The 23,115-nt window shown below is 37.5% G+C and overlaps 1 protein-coding gene, 1 long non-coding RNA gene and 1 pseudogene across 2 annotated transcripts; 1 reads left to right on the top strand and 2 right to left on the bottom strand.

The window, feature by feature from the left end:
• Nucleotides 1–2,263: 2,263 nt before the first annotated feature.
• On the bottom strand, nucleotides 2,264–4,014 carry LOC146489292 (uncharacterized; annotated as a pseudogene).
• On the top strand, nucleotides 3,869–5,112 carry LOC146489291 (uncharacterized). The gene is made up of 2 exons (XM_085111373.1): nucleotides 3,869–4,394; nucleotides 4,621–5,112. The coding sequence occupies exons 1-2, from the start codon at nucleotides 4,141–4,143 to the stop codon at nucleotides 4,874–4,876; spliced, it is 510 nt and encodes a 169-aa protein (XP_084967499.1). The 5' UTR covers nucleotides 3,869–4,140; the 3' UTR covers nucleotides 4,877–5,112.
• A 13,083-nt stretch (nucleotides 5,113–18,195) lies between these two features.
• Nucleotides 18,196–21,735, bottom strand: LOC146489290 (uncharacterized). The gene is made up of 2 exons (XR_014864240.1): nucleotides 19,136–21,735; nucleotides 18,196–19,104 (listed from the first exon to the last, which is right to left on the bottom strand). It is a non-coding gene; the product is annotated as an uncharacterized LOC146489290 (long non-coding RNA).
• Nucleotides 21,736–23,115: the final 1,380 nt, after the last annotated feature.

The raw sequence follows: 23,115 nt of genomic DNA, 5'->3' as shown, positions 1-23,115 counted from the left end.
TAATTTCAATTAGGAGAAAGAATTTGCTGTATAAATCCTACATTAGGTCACCTAATATTACAAACAAAACGAAGTTTACCACTTACAGAAACAAACTAAATCATCTGTTAAGACTCTCGAGAAAACAATACATTAATCATAAAATACAAGACTCTGAAAATAAAATGAAAGAGACATGGAAAATCTTGAACTCCCTCCTTAATAAAACTAAAGGTAGAGGTAATTACCCTTCCTATTTTTTAGATAACATCATCAAGGATACAGATTCTCTCACAATAGCAAATAAGTTTTGCAATTATTTCTCAAATATAGGGTCAAATCTTGCAAAAAAAATTCCTTCAACAGATACAAGTTATAAAACCTTCTTGGAAGGAAGTTATATGAACAGCTTATTTTTCAAAGAGACAACACCAGCAGAAATTCAATCCGTCACTATGAAATTAAAAAATAAATCTAGTTATGGCTTTGATGAACTAAGTACAACTCTGGTCAAAAAAGTTAATCCATTGATATCTGACACTCTTAGTGAAATTATAAACTTGTCCCTTTCCACGGGAATTGGGCCAGAAAGTATGAAAATAGCAAAAATCATACCACTTTTTAAATCTGGTGACAATACCATTTACAAAAATTACAGGCCAGTATCAATTTTACCTTCGCTATCGAAGATTGCAGAGAAAATTGTACATAATCGACTCTTAGATTATTTAAATAGACTTGATATTCTTAACACAAATCAATATGGCTTCAGGCAAATGCACTCCACTTACATGGCAATGATAGATTTTGTGGAAAAAATTAATACAGCAGTTGACAAGGGTGAATAGTCTATAGGTATATTTTTAGACTTAGCAAAAGCCTTTGATACAGTGAACCATGCAATTTTGTTAGACAAACTTGAACATTATGGTATAAGAGGAATACCACTGCTATGGTTTAAGAATTATTTATCCAACAGAAAACAGTATGTGCACTATAATGGAATAGACTCACAAATGATGGGCATAACATGTGGGGTTCCTCAAGGGTCTGTTCTTGGCCCACTTTTACTTTTGATTTACATTAATGATATAACTTCTTCAAGCAAATTGTTTTCTTTCACACTATTTGCTGATGACACTAACATATTCAATAAAAATACAAGTCTTAATCAGTTATTCACTATAACTAATAATGAATTAACAAAGCTCTCAGTATGGTTCAAAGCAAATAAATTATCTTTAAATATCTCTAAAACAAATTATATGTTATTTTCAAACAGAAAATATATTAAGAGTGATGCCATTGATCTTAAAATAGATGAAAGCATTATTAACAGAGTAAGTGAATGCAAGTTTCTGGGTACAATAATAGATGAAAACCTAACATGGAAACCTCACATCAACTTAATAACTAATAAAATATCAAAAAATGTTGGAATCATGTTTAAAGTAGGGCAATTTCTATCTAAAGTAACAATCAAAACTTTATACTGCTCTCTTGTTTACCCATACAACCACTATTGTAATATTATTTGGGCCAACAATTTTTCCACACGATTGTCTAGAATTGTCACACTTCAGAAAAGAGCAGTTAGGACCATAGCCAAAATTAAGTATAGAGACAGTACAGTTGATGCCTTCAAAGAGCTAAAAATATTAAAAGTTAGGGAAATAACTGAGCTAGAAATCTCTCTTTTTATGTTTAAATTCTATAATAATCAGCTTCCAAAAAATATGACATACCTTTTCTCAACTAATTCCCAAATACATAGTTATGATACACGACATGCAAATGACTGTCATCTTCCGCGAAAGTCTTCCAAACTTGGTCAATACTCATTGGCCTATCAAGGTCCAAAAATATGGAACACCATTGATGACAAAACAAGAAAAATCAAAGCATTACATTTGTAAAAGAGAAAAATGAAAAAAAATATTCTTGACAAATCAGCAGTTGCAAATTTTTCCCTCTAATTAAGTACAATTTTCTATTTTATTGCTTCATTGATTATTTTCTTGAAATCTTGACTAGTAATATTACCAGATGTGTAAATATGAATATAAGAATATACCTAGCTAAGCTGCAGTTGACCTCAATCTAAAGGGATCTATAACTTCAAGCATTTTTTTGCTTTTCTATAGACTCCCTCACCACTATTTTATTTAGTATTGTATAATTATCATGAACAACAATGTATTAGTGATGGAAGCAATAAATTGAATTGAATTGAAATTGAATTGATGCTCGTTTGCGCGTGCCAGGCAATAGCGTGCGAACAGCCTTAAGCAAAATTGCTGGGGAGGACTGGATCCAAGTGATTAATATAGAACCACACTAAATTTCCCTCCATTGTGTCCCAGTAATCAGCATCAAAGTGGATTGTCTCCAGATAAGACCCCTTTTGGGTATAAACTGGAAACTGGCACCACTTTCTCTTTGTAGTAGCCAGTTGGCCTTGAACTTGAGCGAAATACTGATGATTCTGCTTTAGCATTACTTGCCCATTACTACGAATTAGATATGACAAATTTTCTGGGCAAGGAATTTTATTTGCTACGGAGTAGAGGTACATAATTTCCAAAACTCCTTTCCCACAATATGAACATTCAAATAATTAGTAAGTCAGGAGATGCCCCAAGATATTGCTTGGTTTCATAAAGAAAAAGGCCACATTCATGGAAGCTAGCATCTTTGTGCTCTTTTTTAAAGAGCTCAATATACATCTGTTTTGCAATCACTTCCATGCCCCTGGTGTACTTAAAAGCAGGCAAATTTTCTGATGGCGGGTTAATTTTGGCACACCACCAGTCTTTTGGCACAACAGTCACTTCCTTTTGCCCCAATCATTGTTTCAACTTTGGTATAAACTCTATAAAAGTTTGATGCTGTAACCTTTCTCCTCCGGTAATGATGCAATGCATGGTTTTGAGACTGCCCAATTGTTTCTTGTTCAATGTCATTTATTTGAGACATTGTAAGATTGCTGTTAGCAGGGTGTCTCAATGGTTTCAGTGGCCCTTCCTGAAGCTGAGTGTTGCCAATGTGCGAGCTGGTGAGCCAAACGTGCAAGGCATGAACAACCCCGAACATAAATGCTAACCGTTAAGCTAACCGGGGAGCTATTTAAGCTAGCCTGAGTGCTATTTAGGCTAACCGGAGTGTTTCTTAGGCTAACCTGAGTGCCTCACATGTCTGCCTCGCATAGCTCGCTGGCTCGCAGATTGTCATGACCGCCTGAAGCTCAGCATCAGCTTACTTGACAAAACAAGACTTGGGGAGTAGAGTCCTCAATCCTTTGTACAGAATCTCCCTCTTCTCTGCATCACTTTGTACTAATTTCTTCTTAGCAGGCTCAAAGAGAGAACGTCTGCTTTCAATGAGAGGTCTACTGAGTTCTATCAAGAACAGAAACAGCAACAACAAAAGGTTAAAATATGCTAAAGCAAAACTAAACTGAACTGATGTTTATTCAAACCGTAATTTTAAATTAATCCAGCATGTGCTTTTACAGTATTCCATGGAGCAAGAGTTATGTTATTATTATTATTATTATTATTATTATTATTATTATTATTATTATTATTATTACACTGACAAGGGAAAGCCTGAATCAGGCTATAAATTTGGCTTGAAGCAGCATTATTAACTGTACTTAGTCTCCTCAGATAAAAAGATATCACCTTTGTTTAGTTTTGATAATTTCCAATCCATCCCACTGATCCTTTTAGGCTGGACAACTGTCTTGCCTGCTAGAACATTCTACGTGCACTGTTTAGATGAAGATGAAGGGTTTGTAAAACCATTTTGATAGGCAGCCTCCACACAAAACAGCAATGCTGTCACATGTATGCAAGAACTGCTCATCCTTTAAAGTGCCCCTGAGACGAAAATTCGCATTTTTCTTTTCCACCTATTTTGTTACAGAATGTTGCATTGAGTTAATTACAGTTTATATTTGCCAAAAAACATCGACAGCAAACCTTCTAACTGAATAATTTTCGCCTCCAAAGTCGCGTAAAACGAGGCTGCCATTACTGAAAATCGTTCCTAAATGAGCCCATAATCGATCAGCAGATTTTTTAGTCATGACGTCATTGGCTCAACCACATTCCTCACACGCAGTGTTTTTCCTGCACAATTTTCAAGTTTTCGAAGAAAATGTCATCAGTGTCTAGCGTCTCCGAGGTCGAAATGTCCGATTATTCCGGTGATAGTAGTCGCGAACAATCTTCCGAAGCCTCAGAGGACAGTTTTGTATCGGCAAACGAGGATTTCGTGCCGTACGATGAAAACATCAAACCGATTGCCACTGAGCAAGAAGCTGCCGAATATCGCGAACAAGTGGCTCAAGAAGAAGATGAAGAGGAGATTCTCTGGAGTAGATTCTCTGGAGAAGAAGACATACAAAACTGGTTTGTGATTCAATCTATTGTATTTGTGTCGATTGTAGACAGAACGTATTTATAATAAACTGTTAATTTGTAGAAACGTTGCATTTTGCTTACTAATTTTCTAAGAGCTGTCGTATTTACGCTGTTTACGCAATGTACGCTAGAAAATCTCACTTCCAGTCATGCACTGAACTATCCGCAAAAGGTTTCCTTGCATTGTCCTATCAATATCCTGCCTTTATATCAGGTGCAAATGTTCCAACTGCTCGTTGGAATTTGTTGCAAAACATGAAGAGTGCCGATGTTGTACGGAAGTCGACCGGTGCATGGAAAGGATGGAGGAGCTAGATAGGGAAGGTGACTGTATCACTGCACATCCAGGCTTCAGCGACGAGTGTTTAAATCGTTGGGTGTTGCACACTGCGGGTATTGGACTTAAAACAAAAGCAAAAAAGTCCTATACCACCATGATGACTGAAGGCAACAAAACCGAGCACAAGTAAGTTCAGTTGTTGAATAATAGATCGACTTGTTTACTAAATCAATGGCTATATAAGCTTATTTAATTTAAATATTTTCTAGTTCATGCTGATGGTGCTCTTGATCCTAAAAGTAAATAATGAGTCTAAGACCAACCATAATTCATATCATAAACAAAAATTAGATAGTAATTCCCTGCACTAAAGTTACGGCTGTTTGGCAAATTCATTGACTTGTGGATGTGGCAACATGCATGAATATGGAAAGATAATTGATTTGAAACGTTCGGAATTAATAGGTTAATACACTCTTTACATTCTAAATCAGGACAGTTAAATTTATGTTTGAGAGTACACTAAAAGTGAACAGAAAGCACAGTAGGTGGTAATTAAACCTCTTGGAGCTCTTTTCCTACTTTGAATTTTTTTTTACTTTTTTTGCAAACACAATTCACATACCAGAACAGGTGGGAGGGCATAAAACTGTTTCCTTTTCTTTTCTTTGTTTATATTTTGTTTTTGCTGCTTAATTGCCCTCCTTCTCTGGCAGCATGGTATGTAGGGCATCTGGTCTCTCCTCCGCTAGCTCATTCCTTATGCGGTTTAATTCCTCCCTTGGCGTCCCGGTCAATGTGTCATACAGCTCGGCAACATAGTCTCACAAAAAAGCACAGTAACACATATAAATTTTTTTATGAACTTGGCTATGAATACATAAGTCAGGTACAGCAGGTATATGCAGTCAATTTGATGCAACTTTGAAATTATCATAGTTCTGGATCACTCTCACTTCTCTTACTGTTGCTTCACCCTGTTTGAACTTAGGATAGGTCACCTTTAGCTTTGGATTGCCTTGGTTTCTTTGCTTTCTTTTTGACTTGATAGATTTTGGCAACTGATCATTTCCAATTACTGTAGATTACATACAAAGTGTAAAAGATGGAATTCCCACGGGAAGAGTAAAAGATTGAAAATGTAAACTATTGGTAATCAGTCCTACCTGCACTCTTTGAAAGCTTTAATTTCACTGGCGATTGACTCAGTTGATGAAAGGTCTTTGCCCACTCTGACTGGTTGGCAATGATCTTCTGGTTCAACTCCTCCCCTTTATTTTCCATGGTTTTTACTTTCCGTTGAAGTTTCTTCTTGTCCTTTCTTAATTTTTCACAGGTAGTACAGGGATTTTTCTTATTGTAGATTTCTTTGGGTGCCTGTGATGTAAAACAATGGACCAAAGGCACATTTTAGAATTATAGAAAATGCACTGCCCTACTATATATAGCAATAGACCATTTCCAATATATTACAATTCTAGCTTGCCTATAAGGATTGAGGGAATGAAACAACAGAAATTACACTGAGGTTCAGAGATGATTAATTAATTTATTTTGTTTCATTCCCCCAAGCCTATATATCAGAAATGGTCTATCGTAGTGCATAAATATCCCAAATATTGCACAATTCTACAATTAAAATTACTGCATGAGAGTTAGTGCCAGCTCACTTCAATGCTTACCTCCTTTTGACGATTTGAGTTTTCCTCATCACCAACAGTTGAATCATGGTATGTGAAGGTGCTTGTTATAACAGGAGATGCTGTAGGTGGGGTACATTCATGAGGGTGGATACCTTTCTGTGAATATATGCAAATTATTACCAGAAATGAAATTTTCCCCAGATCAATATTTGTTAAAATATAACCACATCAAAGCTGTATAGCTGATGCTCACAGTTAAACCTTAAAAAAGTATAAATGTGAGGTAAAAGAAAAAAAATTGGCCTACAGTGTTTGGAGTGCTTGTCAGAGGACTTCTGATGGAGTGTATCATCAATAATAATGATCATTCCAGATCAAAGGGGAGATGAATTAGCTTCAGGCTAAATAGAAATATTTCAAATCAGACAAGAGTGACTCTTATAAGCAGAGATAATTTATTCTCTTTTTGATGAAAACAAAAAAGGTTAACTGCACACCAAAGGCTCTGCAGGTAACTCGGACAATTCCGAGCTCAGGGGTAGTGCACTTGGACTTAAATCACACTGAAAATAAGAGAAAAGATGGCAATGAATTGGATATCACGTTGAAAGGTATGTCAGTTTACAACACAGAATTATTATTGTTACAAGCTTACTAGCTGAGTCTCATCCAGAACAACTGCAGCGCTGTTGTTATTGTCCCTTCACTCTGGTCATGGGAAGAGGGAGTTTCGGCATTTAGAATTTCTTTGATGGCCTGGACAAAAACAAACAACAGAACCCTTTGCTCGCGTGACTATCCAACTTCGAGAACAAACATTACCTTCAAGCAGAGGAAATTCATACATTTATTTGATAAAACCATATTCTTGCTTTCCAGCTCATTTTATATTACATACTTAAGATCAAATGCCCTAAGACGGTGATCACGCAAATAATTATTATAGAACAACTTCTGTCTATCGTTTATGTGCGCATGCATGCTAGTCCAAAAGAACAGCTTAGTAAGCAAACTAATGAAACTACATGTGCTCGTACATACCTTTCGACGAGATCGCGCTGAGAACGGCTTCTCTGGTCCTTTCCTCCAAATGGTCGGAATAGAATGAGGACGGATTCTCCGTTGCTCTCCTTCAACATGTACGATCCTCTCAAAGCAGTTCTCTTCAAAATGTACTGAACAGACTACAAAAAATTCCTGTCGGGGTGAAATTTGCACGGTGCGTACGAACAAATCGATTGATCCCGCTCCAATCCGAACTCAGGGCTACGATGTAAAGAAATTCCAGCTCTAATGTTTGATTTATTGCTGCACCCTTGCACTGTACAGCGACCAGACGGCATTATTATTTAGTTCGCCACAACAAAATACAGTTTATGAAGTCAAATCCATATGAAAACTATATGAAAAGTAGCCATGTGCAATTTTTTGTGTTGAGCCAATGACGCCACATCCTGTAATTTGCAGCCAGGCGGTTTTGTTAACTTCCGGAACAAGGCCGAGTAATGGCAGCCGTGAAATCTCGAAATAAAAGCTCAAATAAAAAAAAGATACTTCCAATCGCCGTAAAGGATTGAAATTTGGTAACACGAGTAAGGAGGTCATCTTCTACACGAAAATACAAAAAGATGGGAAATGCGAATTTTCGTCCCAGGGGCACTTTAAAAAATGATAAAGTAGATAAACTAACAAGGCACCTCAAAATTATAAAAATAAAACAAACAAGATATGCCACAAACCATTTTCCAGTTTATACAAATCACTGTGTAATGCATGTTATTTTTACTGTTTCTTTATTAGTCCCTGTTAAATTAACAAAAAGGTATCAAAACATAATGATACAAACAAATACATGAAGATAATCATACAGCATTTGACACTATTTAAATTGTATTTAGCTTAAGCCATTAAATTACAGTTTCAAACAAAATCATTAAGAGCGGCTGCCTGAGAATATCAAGAACTCACGGTCAAAACTGAAATTTTAGGATTTCCTCATATTTTGTCAGGAGAATCCCTTTAGAGAGCTATTTACGAAAATAACAATAAACAATAAATAACAATAAAAAAATAACAATAAAACTGTCCAAATATTTTTCGTTTTCTAGAATTCCGGCATAATGTGAAATGCCGTGATCGCGTCGCAGCCGCCGTTAAATTTTGACGAGATTTGGTGCATTTTTAAATCGCTCGGGAAGGAAGACGGCTTAGCGTATTAAAACAATCTTTTGAAGTTAAGTTAGACATCCTTCTGAGAATACAGTCTTACCAGGCGGCGCTAATGGTATTTAACTAGTGCACCTATATATTTCCTTTCCACTTCTTCAGGAGCAATGTTCGCTTTTGTGTCGTAGTGCAAGTCTTTAGGGCACATGCCCCTCTCCATATGAGCTTTCAGTTTCTCAATCGATTGTTCTGATTTTTTGACTCTGTTCTGGATAGTGGAATCCTTGACATACGCACGCATTTTAAAGAAACAGAGACTTTCCAGTACACCCATCTCTCTTCATGTCCACCTACCAAGTGGGTTAAAAAAGGGCTCATAAAAGGCGAACCCTGAGATTTTTAAAAACAAATTCCTCAACAAAATCATTCAGTGAGAATATCAACAACTTTAAAGCGCGCCTCCAGACTAGAGGCTACCCTCACAATCTCATTGAAAAACAATTTCCGAGGTAAACTTTAATGAACGGAAGTCATCTTTGCAGCAAAAAGATAACGTGCGAAAAAGAATTCTGCCTTTCACAACAACGTACCACCCAGCGCATCCACTGGTAGCTCAGGTTAATGCTCAAAACACCTTCCTGTTCCAGCCATACAAGCTTCGGCTTCTGAGCAACCTACAGCTCAGGCTCCAGCTCAACCCCCATCTCTGGCACCAACACAGCAACTTTCATCTCTGTCCTCAGTGTAACCACGATTGTCAGGTCTTAGTCTGCTCTCTTGGAACTGCTGCAGTCTCATCCTCGGTGAATAGTATTCATATTCACCACACAGGTGAGCTTAATCCTCCTTCTAGTCCACCATCATCATTATTCACATCTTCTGCCCTGCCTGTCAATGTGCGTGTCTCACAAAAGCTAAAGAGCAAGATATGGGCAAACAAATACATTGACTTTGGATCATTGCTTGTTAATCCATTGTCTGTGAACAAGTATCACGTCACCTTTTAAAATCCTCAAGGGGCATTAACGCCTTCTTTAAGTTTAGAATCTGTTGTTAAACCCAAACGAACTTGTTCCTACTTGCACTCTTTTGAATATTTATCAGTCTCTAATCGTACCTTACATAACTTATGGTCTCATTTCTTGGGGCAATGCATGTAAAACCTTCCTTGATCAAATTCTTGTTCTTCAAAAGCGCGCATTGCGGCTAATATATTTTGCTGAAACAAACGACCATGCCATACCTTTTTTTGTTAAAGCAAAAATATTACCAGTACAATTCTTGTATTATGAATCCGTTTGCAACCTCATGTTTGATATAAACGAAAACACTGCCCCAAGAAATATTTTGAATCTGTTTTCTCGAATTTCTAGTGTCCATACCTATAAAACGTGCTCCTCTACCTCTGATCATTTTTATACTAAGGAATCTCGCATTAATGCCACACGAAATGCATTCTTGCGTGTTGGGGTCAAGATTTGGAACGGGATACCTGCAACTCTAAAAAAAAGTACAAAAAAATCTTTTAAAAAATCCCTAAAAGGAAAGTTATTTGATACACTTGAAACTGTAGACTCCTATATTGAAGTGGAAACGATAATAGACCAAATGAAAAACTACAACTGATCATCCATGATATTCTCTTTGCCAGTATAATCTGATTCTCATTTTCTCTTTTCATCTCTTTTCTATTGTAATATTAATGATAATAAAAAAATTACATATAATTTACTTTAATTTTGATGTATAGCCTTATCTAAATCTGTTAAGTTGAGTTAAAGTTAAGTTTTCCGTTTGCCAGCATGTTTGTAATTTTCTGTTTGTAATAATTATTAACTCACACAGCCCGCCTCGATTAGCTCTGCTATATGCGGGCTGTGTGTATTCCTGTAAAAGATATGAATATTTAATAAAGTTGTTGTTGTTGTTGTTGTTAAAAAACGTATTAATTCTATTGAAGTTTGGGATAAGGCGTTTAGAATTTTTGTTGGGGTTTTCACTAAGCGATATCCTCATGAGGCTCCTCATCTCATGAAGTACAGTGAAATTATCCATGACTTGGCAGTTAGGGGCAAGAACTGGCGGTTCTACGAGAATTTTAGTTTCCTGAAGCATTCAAATGTAAGTTATTATTGTCTTTTCCTAAGGCATTCAAATTTAAGTTCTTATTCATGGGGCCACGTCAATTGGGAGCTCTGGCCTATATCCCAATCTTATCAGGGCAGGCAAAGGACTATAGGTCAGTCCTCTGTGCCAAGTCAGTCTCATTCGGGACCATATGTCCATATTCCAAAGGGATTTTGCCATAAATTCAATAAGGGTGTTGCCTGTTCCGGATGTGCCTTCAAGCACACTTGTTTCAAGTGTGATGTGAATCACAGGGCTTCCAACTGCAATTTTCGTCCCTCTCCTGATTGAAGACCAACAAGATCTGTGCCCTCAACTGCCAAGTCTGCCAACACGAGTACGAATTGATAGGTTTCTTTCTTTTCTTAACGGGCTTATAGTCAACTACAGAAGATGGCAGACCTGCCAACAGATTAAACCGAAGCAGTTTCTCCGTTTACCTACAGTACAGTTGACTATTTTGGTCCATTCCACATCAAGGAAGGTCGTAAGGAAGTCAAGCGTTATGGCATATTATTTCCATGTATGGCTTCCCACACAGTCCATATCGAGACGTCAAACTCACTGGAGACTGATTCAGGGGTCCAGTTCATCAGATTAAGTCCGATCATGGCACTAACTTTGTTGGAGCAAGACGTAAGTTAGCTGAAGTGCTTGAAGAAATAGATCAGGAGAGGGTGAAGAATTACCTCCTAAAGTAAAACTTTGACTGGTTTGAAATGAAGATGAACGTGCCATCCGCAAGCCACATGGAAAAGGCAAATAAGAACGGTGCGAGGTGTTCTAGCAGCACTACTTGAAGAGTCCGGTCCTCAGTTAGATGATGAAAGTTTCCATACGCTCATGAAGGAGGTGCAGAACATTGACAACTCTAGACTACTCACTACAACTAACATATCGCGAGATTGCCCCGAACCATTAACCCCGAATCATCTCCTTGCTATGAAGGTGAAGGTGTTAATGCTGTCTCCTAGTGTTTTTCAAAGTGCAGACTTGTACTCAAGAAAGAGATGGCGAAGAGTGCAAGATCTCACCAATGAATTTCGGAATACTGTAAATGGAGGAAGGAATTCTTGCAAACGCAGCAAACACGTCAGAAATGGATCAACACACGACGAAACCTCAAGATTGGTGACGTTGTTCTAGTGAGTGATGATGACCTCCCAAGGAATCAGTGGAGGCTTGCTCGAGTTGACGAGACTCTTCGCAGTGATGATGGCTGCGTCTGAAAGGTGACCGTAGCAATTGGAACACATCTTCTAGACACACGAAGTTCAGCACTTAGGGAGAGCAATTCACAAGTTGGTGGTGATTGTACCTCAAGACCGGGAATTTCCGGTCGAGGAGTCTGAAGAGTCAGTGGAGTAGTATCGAGGAAATTAAGACATTAAGAACTTCAAGGATTTGTCCTGATCTGTTTGTTATTGGACCAGACTAGATTGTTTCTATATCGATGACATTTCTGTTTTTTCATGATTTGAACAGTGGATTTCCCCTGTTGGGGAGGTGTGTAGCTTTTGCTAGTCCCTAAGCCACTAGAGACGTTTGGGTAATCTCCCAAGTAAGGTTTAGATTGTATCGATACGCCTAGGATTTTCTGTGCTCAACAAGCTTCACATAAGACGTTATTAAGACTGAGACCGGTTCAACGGCCTCGTAACTGGACAAAGGTATTTCTTAAATCGATTGTTTTTTGTTGCTTTGTTTCGGATTTCATCAGCTGTGATGTATTTCGTTTCCACATGCGTACTTCAGAACGCGTCGGTATTTTATCAGAATTTTGTTTTTACTTACTTATAGTTTTACGATTCTTCATTGTTCTGCTGGGAATGGATTAACAGATTAAAGGATCAGTAAATACCACCAGTTTCAGTCTACACCACATGGTTTTTTTGGGATATTTATAGAGCGAAAGGCTGCCGGTTACACCTTGGTTAACTTTTAATCGAGGATTAGCGTTAATCGGCTTTCGAACAACCGGGCCCTGCATGGCTAGGCAGCTTTGCACTGTGTCTTGTACCTGTCCACTCGTGTACTGCAGATGATAACAAAGCCTTGTGCTTGGACTGCTGGTAAGGCTTGGATAAAGTCACAGAACTCCACTGGGTCACCGGTGAAGAAAACGAAAACTTCGGGTTGCGGTAGTGTAAATGCCATAATAGCCTCTTGTTGTTGTCTCAGGAGAAGCAGTATATCACCACTTACACGGGGGACGTCAATAGTCTGAGGCATGCTCTTAGCCACTGCATTGAAAGGCAAATATTGTGGAGTCTCATTCTGCCGTTCAGGAGCTTCTGGGTTTAAAGGAAATCGTTGACTCATTAGGCGGGAATATTCCATGGGACAAAGTAGCCTTCTAGGCTGGCTGACTTCACGATCTATTACCAATTGATCTAAATTTTCATGACTGATTTCTATGGGTAGATGTAAGTCTGGTTTGGCTTCTACAGCAGGTGCCTCATTTGTGATAAACCGGTCTTCATGTGGTGTTGCCAGGGGTTGCAAGAATGAAACACTTTTCTTATTTTGCTCGTTTTCCGGAAGTAACCTTGCAGTGGTCTCACTCTCGGCATGCTCATAAACCAGTTCTTCAGCCTCAGCCTTTGCTATTTCAGTTTCAAGTTTTAATTGATTTTTGCGTTGGTGTAATTTCATTCCTTCTTCTTCAATCTTGTGTAGCCTCTTAAGCATTGCGACTTCAGCTTTTAAAATAGCCCTTTTTGCTGCGGCTCTTGCCCTGGCGCTAGCAGAAGAATTATGCAAATGTGCGTGATGAGCTTGACGAGCGTGACATGACGGTCCTTAAACTAGCATTTGAAATGCTGTCTTTGGGATTTATCTCATAAGATCTTAGTAACCATGAAGCTTCCACCCCAGCTATCCAAAAGTCTACGTTTTCTTGCAGCTGTTCTACTTTATTGAGACCTGAATCGTAATAATTTCCGGATTCTCTGATTATCTCTGGATCTTCTAATTGACTATGAAACGCCTCCTGCACCTCTTGAAATTTATTAAATGCTTGCTCTGACTTTTGTAGTACTTCATCTCAATTGCTTTCCTCAGTCATTAGACCGGAAATTTTCTTATTCTTCTTAGTCACAATGCCTTTTGCACTGCTAAATGCCTTCTTTGTTTCTATGGTGCCTTAATTACGTTAATTGATCCTTTGTGGAGCGGTGACAGTTTTGTTTGATCACAGATAAGCAGCTCGCATCCGATTGTCAGACGTGGGTGATGGCTCTAATCCAGATATCTATTGCATGGTCTCCAAGACCACCTCATTTTTTGAATTCCTTCACAATTTGTTGCCAGTTTGCTTGATTCGAAGAAGGTTTGCCTCCAAATTCGAACTAATGTAATTGTAAAGATTCTAGAGGTTGCTTCTTACTCAAATCTCAAACAACTACAGGGTAGCACGGTGCGAGATGATAAGTGATTCGAACTCCACTTGGTAGATTGAAACTGATTTAATAACAGATCAAGTCCATAAATCTAGTTCACAATAGGTAGTGACTGACGAGGTAGAGAAAACCTGTAGATCGCAAGTGGTAGTAGCAGATACAAATAGGAGTAGTAGTCGTACAAGTAGGTTCGTACTGAAAAGCGATAGTTAAGAATACGTCCTACTTAGATAAGGCATAAAATACAAATCTAGCAGAATAAAACAAGCATTATAAAACTAACAAGATCATAGCGTCAAACAAAAAGACGTGACAATTATTGATACTTGAAACTAATAAAACTGAGATGATAACAACTCTTATCTTGCAAAATAGCTAAATATAGCGTGAAAGGATAACAATTTGGTAATTATATGACAATCAGACTAATAAAGTATTTGACATTAAGTCTCAGCAATAATAGACCTCGTGAAAGCGATTTCAACAAAACTGGATAAACTGACTGAAACCTTTTCCTGATAAAGAAAAGACTAAAAATTCGCAACCTAGCAAATAACTACAACAATAAAAACTTACGAACTTTGGTTGACGACTCACAACAAAAAGGTAGCAGAGCGACAGTGAAAAACACTTGAAATAGTGGTAACTTGGATCCTCTGATGGTAGCACAGTAGTGGTGTAACTTCACTAACAATCTCTGACTAAATGAGTTGCATGTCGTCTTTTATTGCCAACGCTACATGAAAAAACTAGGGCATTGTGAGATACGTGGCACCCACAATAAAGACAACTTCCTAGCGGAAAAATTCTAGAACTATTACATACATGTTGTTGCGGTTTTTGTTACTTAACACTTTTCGATCTAGTTTTTATTTTCCGTATCTTATCCGTGTTAATTTGTCCTGCACCTTCATTCCACCCTTAACAGTCGTATATAACATTTTCTACATTTTCATTCTATCACTCACCCACCTAAATCCAGCAATTCGTAAGTGTTTTTCAGTCGTCCTGTTTTTGGTTTCAGTTGTCATTTTTGCGTTTATTCTTTTTATAGTCGTTCTTAGTTGTTTTCCTGTACTTTTTCTGTTAGGTATTTTACTAAACCCCTTGGTTCGAGTTAATAAATTGTCGGATTGAAACCTGTGAGTCTTCGTGGCCCTCGCCACTTCACATTTGAAAGTCACAATCTTATGAAAACCTTGACTTTGAAATCACGTACTTGGCTTGAATAATAACTGATAACAAATAAAGTCAGTAGAAAGTTTAAAGTAAAATTGATAAACGATAGGCGTTTCAAAACTAACATTAAGTATCTTGAATCTTCCAAGACCAGTACGTGGACTTCACATATGAAGGCTCTAGAGAAAGCTACAAACAAGATCCTCCCAAGAAAACTAAAAAATGCGGTGCTAGAAGTGAAAAGGCACAAGCTGGAAAGTGGTGATTTGGATGACAGTATTGATGGTGGCATCACTGAGTAACAGTTAATGGACGTTCTTGTCTATGCTGGTGTTTCAATTAATGGATCGTGGAAAACTCGTGGCTGGTCAGCTTGAGATGGAATGGTGGCGGTTGTTTCTATTGATATTGGGAAAGTTCTCAAAGTCATTTTCCTATCCAATTTGTGTCTATTGTGAGCAGAAAAAAAGAGAACAAAAGGAGGGGAAAATTTCAAAGAGGGATTTCCTTAGCTCCTTTGATAGCCACGAAGTTGACTGCTATCTCAACCATGGAGGAGTTAACAGGTTTGTCATAAATTTAGCTTTCGTAGTAAAAAGGGAGGGTAAGCACTGGAAGGGATAGATGAGAGGGCCCTTGGACATTTACACATTAGCACTCTGGTTAGCTTAATGGTTAGCATTTATGTTGGCGTTAGGATATGTAGCCAAAAAATTGTAAGTTCTGGCAGCGAGTGGTCAGTTGTTTAGTGGTTAAGAACACTGCCTAGTGAGCCAAGAGCAGGAGTTGGAATCCAGCTTTTTTTTATACACATTCTTTTTATCTTGAAAAAAAAAAAGAGAGTGATTTATACTTTGGGTAACGAAGATTTGAAGAGGGAAAGGGAATCTGATATAAGACAACAAGTGCTTTCCAAAAAACAGAGAGGGAAATTGAAAATTTCATAGGCAAGAAGATTGTCACAGCCCCTTTTATTATTGTTTGATTCTTGTTTCATCAATGTGCAGTTCCAGAAAAATATCCATACTCCCCCCACAGGAGTTTCTTTTTCTTGAACTTCCCTCCCCGCCAGGAAATTCCAGTTTAGCTTCATACTTTGCTTCTAAAATTTTGACTTTTAAGACCCATCTCCCCCTATGAAATGTGATGACCTTCCATGGGTTGGCTATGGATTTTTCTGGAACTGCACAATGAAGACTGCCATTTATGTCAGAAGGACAGTTCAATAGTTGAGTTGAGTTTATAAATTTCATGTATGGAAGGCACCCAAAATTAATTAACAACCAAACAAACACATGAGTGAGTAATAGGGATAATAGCGGATCTTTATTGCACCTTACTCTCCAAAAGGAGGTATTGATCTACAATCCTGGCCAAAAATAATGGGACGATTTGCAAAATTTATCACGAACTGTTCCCCCCCCCCCCCCGCCCCCAAGCAATGTTGTTACGATGCTGAGTTCATCTACAGTCCGAATGATTCCAGTTGCGCTCAACATTGTTTGGGGGGAGGCGGCTTTCCAAAAATTTCAAAGACAGCTTAATAAAGATGTTGAAGACCGGCTTAAGATATGGAGAATGAAAATGTTCACTGACAATGCTATTTTGTGTTGCTGTCCCGGGAATTTTTGGCCAGGATTGTCTGAAAAAGTGGTTTTGCAAAAAACTCGTTATATCTTTAAAAAAGATAAATATTTCATGCGTTTTATTGCTTGTACATGGAGTTAATGTTGTTTCAAGTCTCAAGGGTTACATATGGTCGCATTTTTTAGTCGTCATGGAAAACAGGACTTAGACCGCGCGTTCTTGTTGTAAGGCTTACCGTGCGTATTTGCTAAGTGGAAACATTGGAATGTAAGTTACTGGCGGTCAACCACGTCATATGGTGCGTATTTTTGCTTTGGCCAGTAATCAAGTCAAGGAAGTTACTCTTTTTACCCGTTGGGTAAGCTTTGCGCAAATAGCTTTAGCGTGATCTCACCAAAATGCCAAACTGTGTCCTTATGGCCTTAGCAGGGGATCTCCACACGCTCATCGGATGTACATTATGTAGACTGCATGGAAAGCAGACTTATCTTCATAAACCGATATTTTGAGGAAGAAATTACAGCTAGAACATTACTAGTGTGGCAAATTGTTGGTATAGAAATTTACGTGGGCGTTTTTAAGTACTTTGGATGATAGTCCTTCTGCAGTGATAGATAACATCGCACAGCAGGAGGAGGGCCTGGGCGCGAAAGATGGCGGAAGTGTTTTCTGAAGCTCCCTCTTCTTCTCGATAAAAACCAGGATGCCTACAGAGGCAGATAACAAAATAAACCATGAAGAGGCTGATAAATCGAACAAGTATCCTGCAAGGAAAAGTGAATCCCGAAGAAAGAAAAGAATGCGAGAACGAGGATCTCAGACTGATGACGAAGCCCTTAGTGATGGCGAGCAACACGAGCATGGCTGCGCCATGTGCAACACGAAGCTGAACGACATACAATGCAAGCTCGATAAGTTGATATCTGTGCTACCTGAAATACAAAACCTGAAGATCCAATTAGCAACGCTCGAAAAGGAAAACGAAGAGCTTAAGGAGAGTCTGGAGTTAACACAAGCAGAAGTTGAAGGTTTGAAGGAGCAAGCCAGCGTGACCGCGGCGACGCTAAAAGCAACAACCGCCAAGATAGTCAAACTAGAAGAGCTAGAGCGCAGGGTTGTCAAACAAGAATGCTTCAACTGAAGAAATAACATCAAATTCTTCGGCATCAGCGACAATGAGCAGGAATCCCCACAAGACACAGAGGCAGTTCTGAGAAACTTTCTTGACAAAGAAATGAAATTCTCAAAGAAGCACCTTGATGAAATTGAATTCGAGAGAGTCCACAGAATTCCAACTCGGGCACGCGAAGAAAAACCAAATCAGCACCCAAGACCGATAATTGCCAAGGTATCTTTCTTCAAAGATAAGCAACAAATCAAATCACAAATCAAGCACCTACAACAACAACAACAACAACAATCTTTATTTGTGCCCAGAAATTATACAGATTTACATTAAAACAAGAAAGAAAAATTACTAAAGAAGAGGGCACAGCCACTTAGAAATAGCAAGCTAATCGAGCTAAGTGGCTGGGCCGAGCGGAAAAATTTGCAAATACCCTACATTAAGATGGAACTAAGGACACGATTTACCATTCACACACACACGCACACACAAAAATAACAATAAACAAGGGGGAGTGCACACACAAAAACTGAAAAATAAAGTGCATCAATGAGCCAGTCAGTAGTTGGAGATAAGCGATTCTTTTAAGAGGACTTTGAAACAGGTACGACTCTTGAATTTTAATGACTCTTCAATGGAATTCCAAACTTTAGCTCCAAAAAAACGAATGTTAAATTTGCCATAGTTGGTCCTCGCTTTAGGCAGATAGTATGAGATCTTACATGCCAATCTTGTTTGATATTGATGCACTTTGTTGATACTCTTAAAAAAATCGTTAAAAATTAAGGGCAATCTATTAGAGTAATAGTCATACATAAACAAAGCACAATACAAGTATAATAAGTCAATTACTTTAAGTATTTTCAATTTCCGAAAGAGTGGACTAGAGTGGCAATTATACTCTGAGAATGTTATTATTCTGACAGCTCTTTTTTGTAGGGTGATGAGCGGTAGGAGGGCTGTTTGATAAGTAGTCCCCCAAGTTATTAAACTATAAGTCAGGAAGGGATAGATAAGTGAGTAATACAACTGTACAAGGACCAAATCGGTCACAGAGTGCCTTATCTTAGATAGTATGCCAATACATCTCTTAATCTTGCTTGAAATATGTGAAATGTGATACTTCCAACTGAGATGTGAGTCAATGAGAAGACCCAAATACTTAATAAATTTCTCTTGTGCAATCTCCCTGTTACAGATTTTTAATTTGACTATGTGACCCTTGACCTTTTGAGGGGGATGAAAAATAATGAAATTTGTCTTATCAATATTTAATGAAACCTTATTAGCCATAAGCCAGTCAGATACCATTCTCAGATTATAATTAACAATGGATTCAAGTTCAGCTAAATTAGAATTAGAATAAAACAGGTTTGTATCATCTGCAAAAATATGAAAGTCAAACACATTGCTACACTTACAAAAATCATTGATATACAAGAGAAATAGAAGAGGGCCTAACACAGAACCCTGTGGGACACCATGAGCAATGAGAGTATCATCTGATTTAATACTACCTATAGTAACATACTGCCTCCTATTGCTCAAATAGGAAGCAAACCAATCATTAGCAATACCACGGATTCCATAGTGGTTTAATTTCTTTAGTAATATGCTATGATCCACAGTATCAAAAGCCTTAGAGAAATCAAGAAAAATTCCACAGGAAAATAGGCCATCTTCAATTGCTCTTTGAATTTTGTCTGTAATTAAAAGAGTAGCATGGAGAGTGGAATGATTTCTCCTAAAACCAAATTGTTTATCATACAAAATATTATGTTTAGCAATAAAAGTGATAAGTCTGTTATATACAAGCTTCTCCAAAATTTTATTGAAAATGGAGAGCAATGAAATGGGTCGATAGTTATTCATGCAAGTGACCGAGTCCTTTTTATGAACTGGAATAACATTAGCTAACTTAAATTGGTCAGGCACACAACCACTACTAAAGGAAATATTAAAGATAAATTCCAAGGGAAATGATAAGCAGGTTTTTAATAGCTTTAGCAGGCATACAGGAATGCTAAAAGGACCGGAAGCCTTAGACGAGTTCATGCTAGTAATTATCTCTTCTATCTCTGCTGCGGAAGCAGGGAATAACATAAAACTATTTGCCTGCGAAGGGCCAAGAAAGTCTAGGGGATCAATATCAACTTGTGGAATTTCATCTGCTAATCTACTACCAATTTGAGAAAAATGATTATTAAAAGCTGAGGCAATAGCCTTAGAATCAGTGATAACATTATTACCAACAATAATTTTAGAGGGGGAGTTAAATCCATTAGGTTTTAGGGTAATTAACTCTTTAATACCTGCCCAGGTTTTTTTTTAATATTTTTACTATTAGCAGTGAAGTAATTATGGTAGTAATTCTTTTTGCTAAGTTTAAGCAGTTGGGTGATCTTGTTCCGATAACACTTATATTTAGTTAAGAAATATATATTCCTAGTTTCTAAGAAACGCTTATAGAACTTTTCCTTCAGCCTAATGGATGCTTGGATGCCAGGTGTTACCCAGGGCTTAGATAACGACTTTATTTCTTTCCGAGTAAGTTTACGAAGAGGAGCGTGTTTGTTAATCAGGTTAGAAATACAGAGATCGAAATTCTGAAAAACTGTGTTAATATCAAGCACACCAGATTCACTAGTTAGTAGCTCTTCCCAGTTCACCTTGCTAACCTCAGATATAAGCACACCATTATCAAGTCTAGAGTAATCCCTTTTGTACAACTTAAAATTTTTTGGAGGGTTAGATAACTTGGTAATAATCAAAAAATTTGGCAAGTGATCTGTTATCCCACAGACAATATTACCACTAATAGCATAGTGCTCCAGTGAATTAAAGAAAATATTGTCAATTAAGGTTGCAGAATGGTAAGTTATTCTAGTAGGTTTCAGAATCTGTGGATGAAATGCATAGGATCCTAGAGTATTAACAAAATCTTCTGTCTCAGAATGAGAATCACAGTTTAGAAGATTGATATTAAAATCGCCCATCAGGAGACAAAATTTACCTTCCTTATTTACTTTCTCAGTCGCCTTATACAAAAAGTCAGCAGCTTTGGTAATATTTTGATTAGGGTGCCTATATATTAATCCACAGACAATATTATGCTGGTGTGGGACCTCAATTTCGATCCAAATGGACTCAAATTCCGGATTAGAAGTGCAAAAGTCATCACGTTTGTTGTATGAAAGATTATCTTTAATGTAGAAACCAACACCACCAACATTAGACATAGAAGGTTGAGACAGGAAATGATAACCAGGAAGATCAGTGTTTAAAAAAGAATCAATTCCAACTTTAAGTTTAGTTTCGGAAAGGCCAATAACAGAGAAAGAATATTTCAAGTCACATAACATGTGAAAGAAATCATCAAAGTTTGCTGAAAGACTTCTTATATTGAAGTGTAGGGCAGAAAACGTCTTATCAGAAATAGTTGAACGAATATCTTCATTAGAGTGGAACTCATGAGTTGAGTAATAACCAAAATTAGTCACAGAGGGTAAATTCAAGTCAATATCAATACTGGATAAATTTGGGTTATTATTAATAAATGTAGATAAATCAAAACATGGTAAAGACTCTAAATTCAATCTAGAGATTTTATCAGAGCAGAGACAATCTGAGTTGGAATTATAGACCAATAGCTCTACCAACTCATGGTCTTCAACAGAGTTAAAAGGAAAAATTTCATTACGACAATGTAGGCAGAGCCACAAGTCATGGGTTGCAGCAAAATAATTGTACTCCTTAACAGATAAGAGGAAAAAAGTTTGGTGTGGCTGATGACTTCCCGAAAGAAGTAGATGAAATAAGAAAGGAGCTTTAACCGGTGCTGAAAAAGGCAAAGAGAGATCACAAAATGGCTTTCTTCAACGTCGAAAAGCTAATTATTTACAAATCTGTTTACCGAGGACCCGAAACAAAAAACTTTACACTTTACGGTCGAATCATGGACAATAATTAATTTGGTTAATCATTTAGTGCCTCTAGAGCAGTAGGAAGGCTTACGTGAATCTCAGACAGGAGAATTCGCCCTAATTGCTGCAGGTATTTATGTTTCGTGTTGTATGTTGTATTAGTTTGTTGTTCTATCGCTCTAAACTGTCTCTCGCTAGCTCTAAATTCACATGCTCATCGCTCCAATTGTCCGCAATGAAATCTGTGACTGGAAACTACGTTTCATTTCACTTTTCATGTACGTATGGTCTTCAATGTTTTATCTCTGAATGTTAGAGGGTTAAACAAGACGATAAAGCGACGTCAAATATACCGATGGCTGCATCAACAAAAACCGGATGTAGTGTTTTTACAAGAAACATATTCTTCTGCGCAAAATTTAAAATCGTGGGAAGCAGAATGGGGTGGTAAAATGGTTGGAAGCCATGGCACTAATCACAGTCGAGGAGTAATGATCTTATTCAAGCCAAAACTTGATGTAAACATCGAACAAATTATTTACGATAAGAATGGTAGATATATCCTTGTTGAAGCATTGGTAGAAGGCGATAAATTTGTTTTTGTGAATATTTACGCCCCAAATGACCAAACTCAACAGGTGCAATTCCTTAGAGGGTTATCGAATTCCGTTTTAAACAAATATGCCGGAGAAAGAATGGTCCTAGGGGGAGACCTAAATTGTGTTATGAATGAAATTGACAAACGCGGAGGGCGTTCTTTCGAACAAAAGAAGACAGTTATTCAAGAAATAAAAACTCTAATGAGAACTCACAATCTTATAGACACCTGGAGCTGCAAACATCCAAATGAACAAGCATTCACGTGGAACAATTCATCCATGAAGATATATTGTAGATTAGATTACCTTTTTATATCAAAAAGTATGGAATCAGCAATCCAAAACGCTAAAATTGTGCCAAATATTTTTTCCGATCACTCTGCTATAACTCTGTCAATGTCCCTAGAAAGTAATGAAACAGAGCGTGGCCCCGGTTTCTGGAAATTTAATAATTCATTATTAACCGATAAGTGTTATACGGAGATGATAGCAAAACAATTACCAAAGTTCATCTCCAAATATTGCAGCCTCAGTGACAAAGGCTTATTTTGGGAAATGATCAAAATGGAAATCAGAGCATCAACAATAGTTTTCGCTAAAAATAAAGCTAAACAAAAACGAAATGAAGAAAAAGATTTGCTTAGGAGATTCAACCAATTACGGAAAAGATAAGATCAA

The sequence above is a fragment of the Pavona decussata genome, unplaced genomic scaffold (genome assembly GCF_977016875.1).
Source record: "Pavona decussata unplaced genomic scaffold, jaPavDecu1.1 SCAFFOLD_6, whole genome shotgun sequence".
NCBI lineage: Eukaryota > Metazoa > Cnidaria > Anthozoa > Scleractinia > Agariciidae > Pavona > Pavona decussata.
Note: the sequence above shows the minus strand (reverse complement) of the source record. Positions and strands in the feature narration are given on the sequence as shown.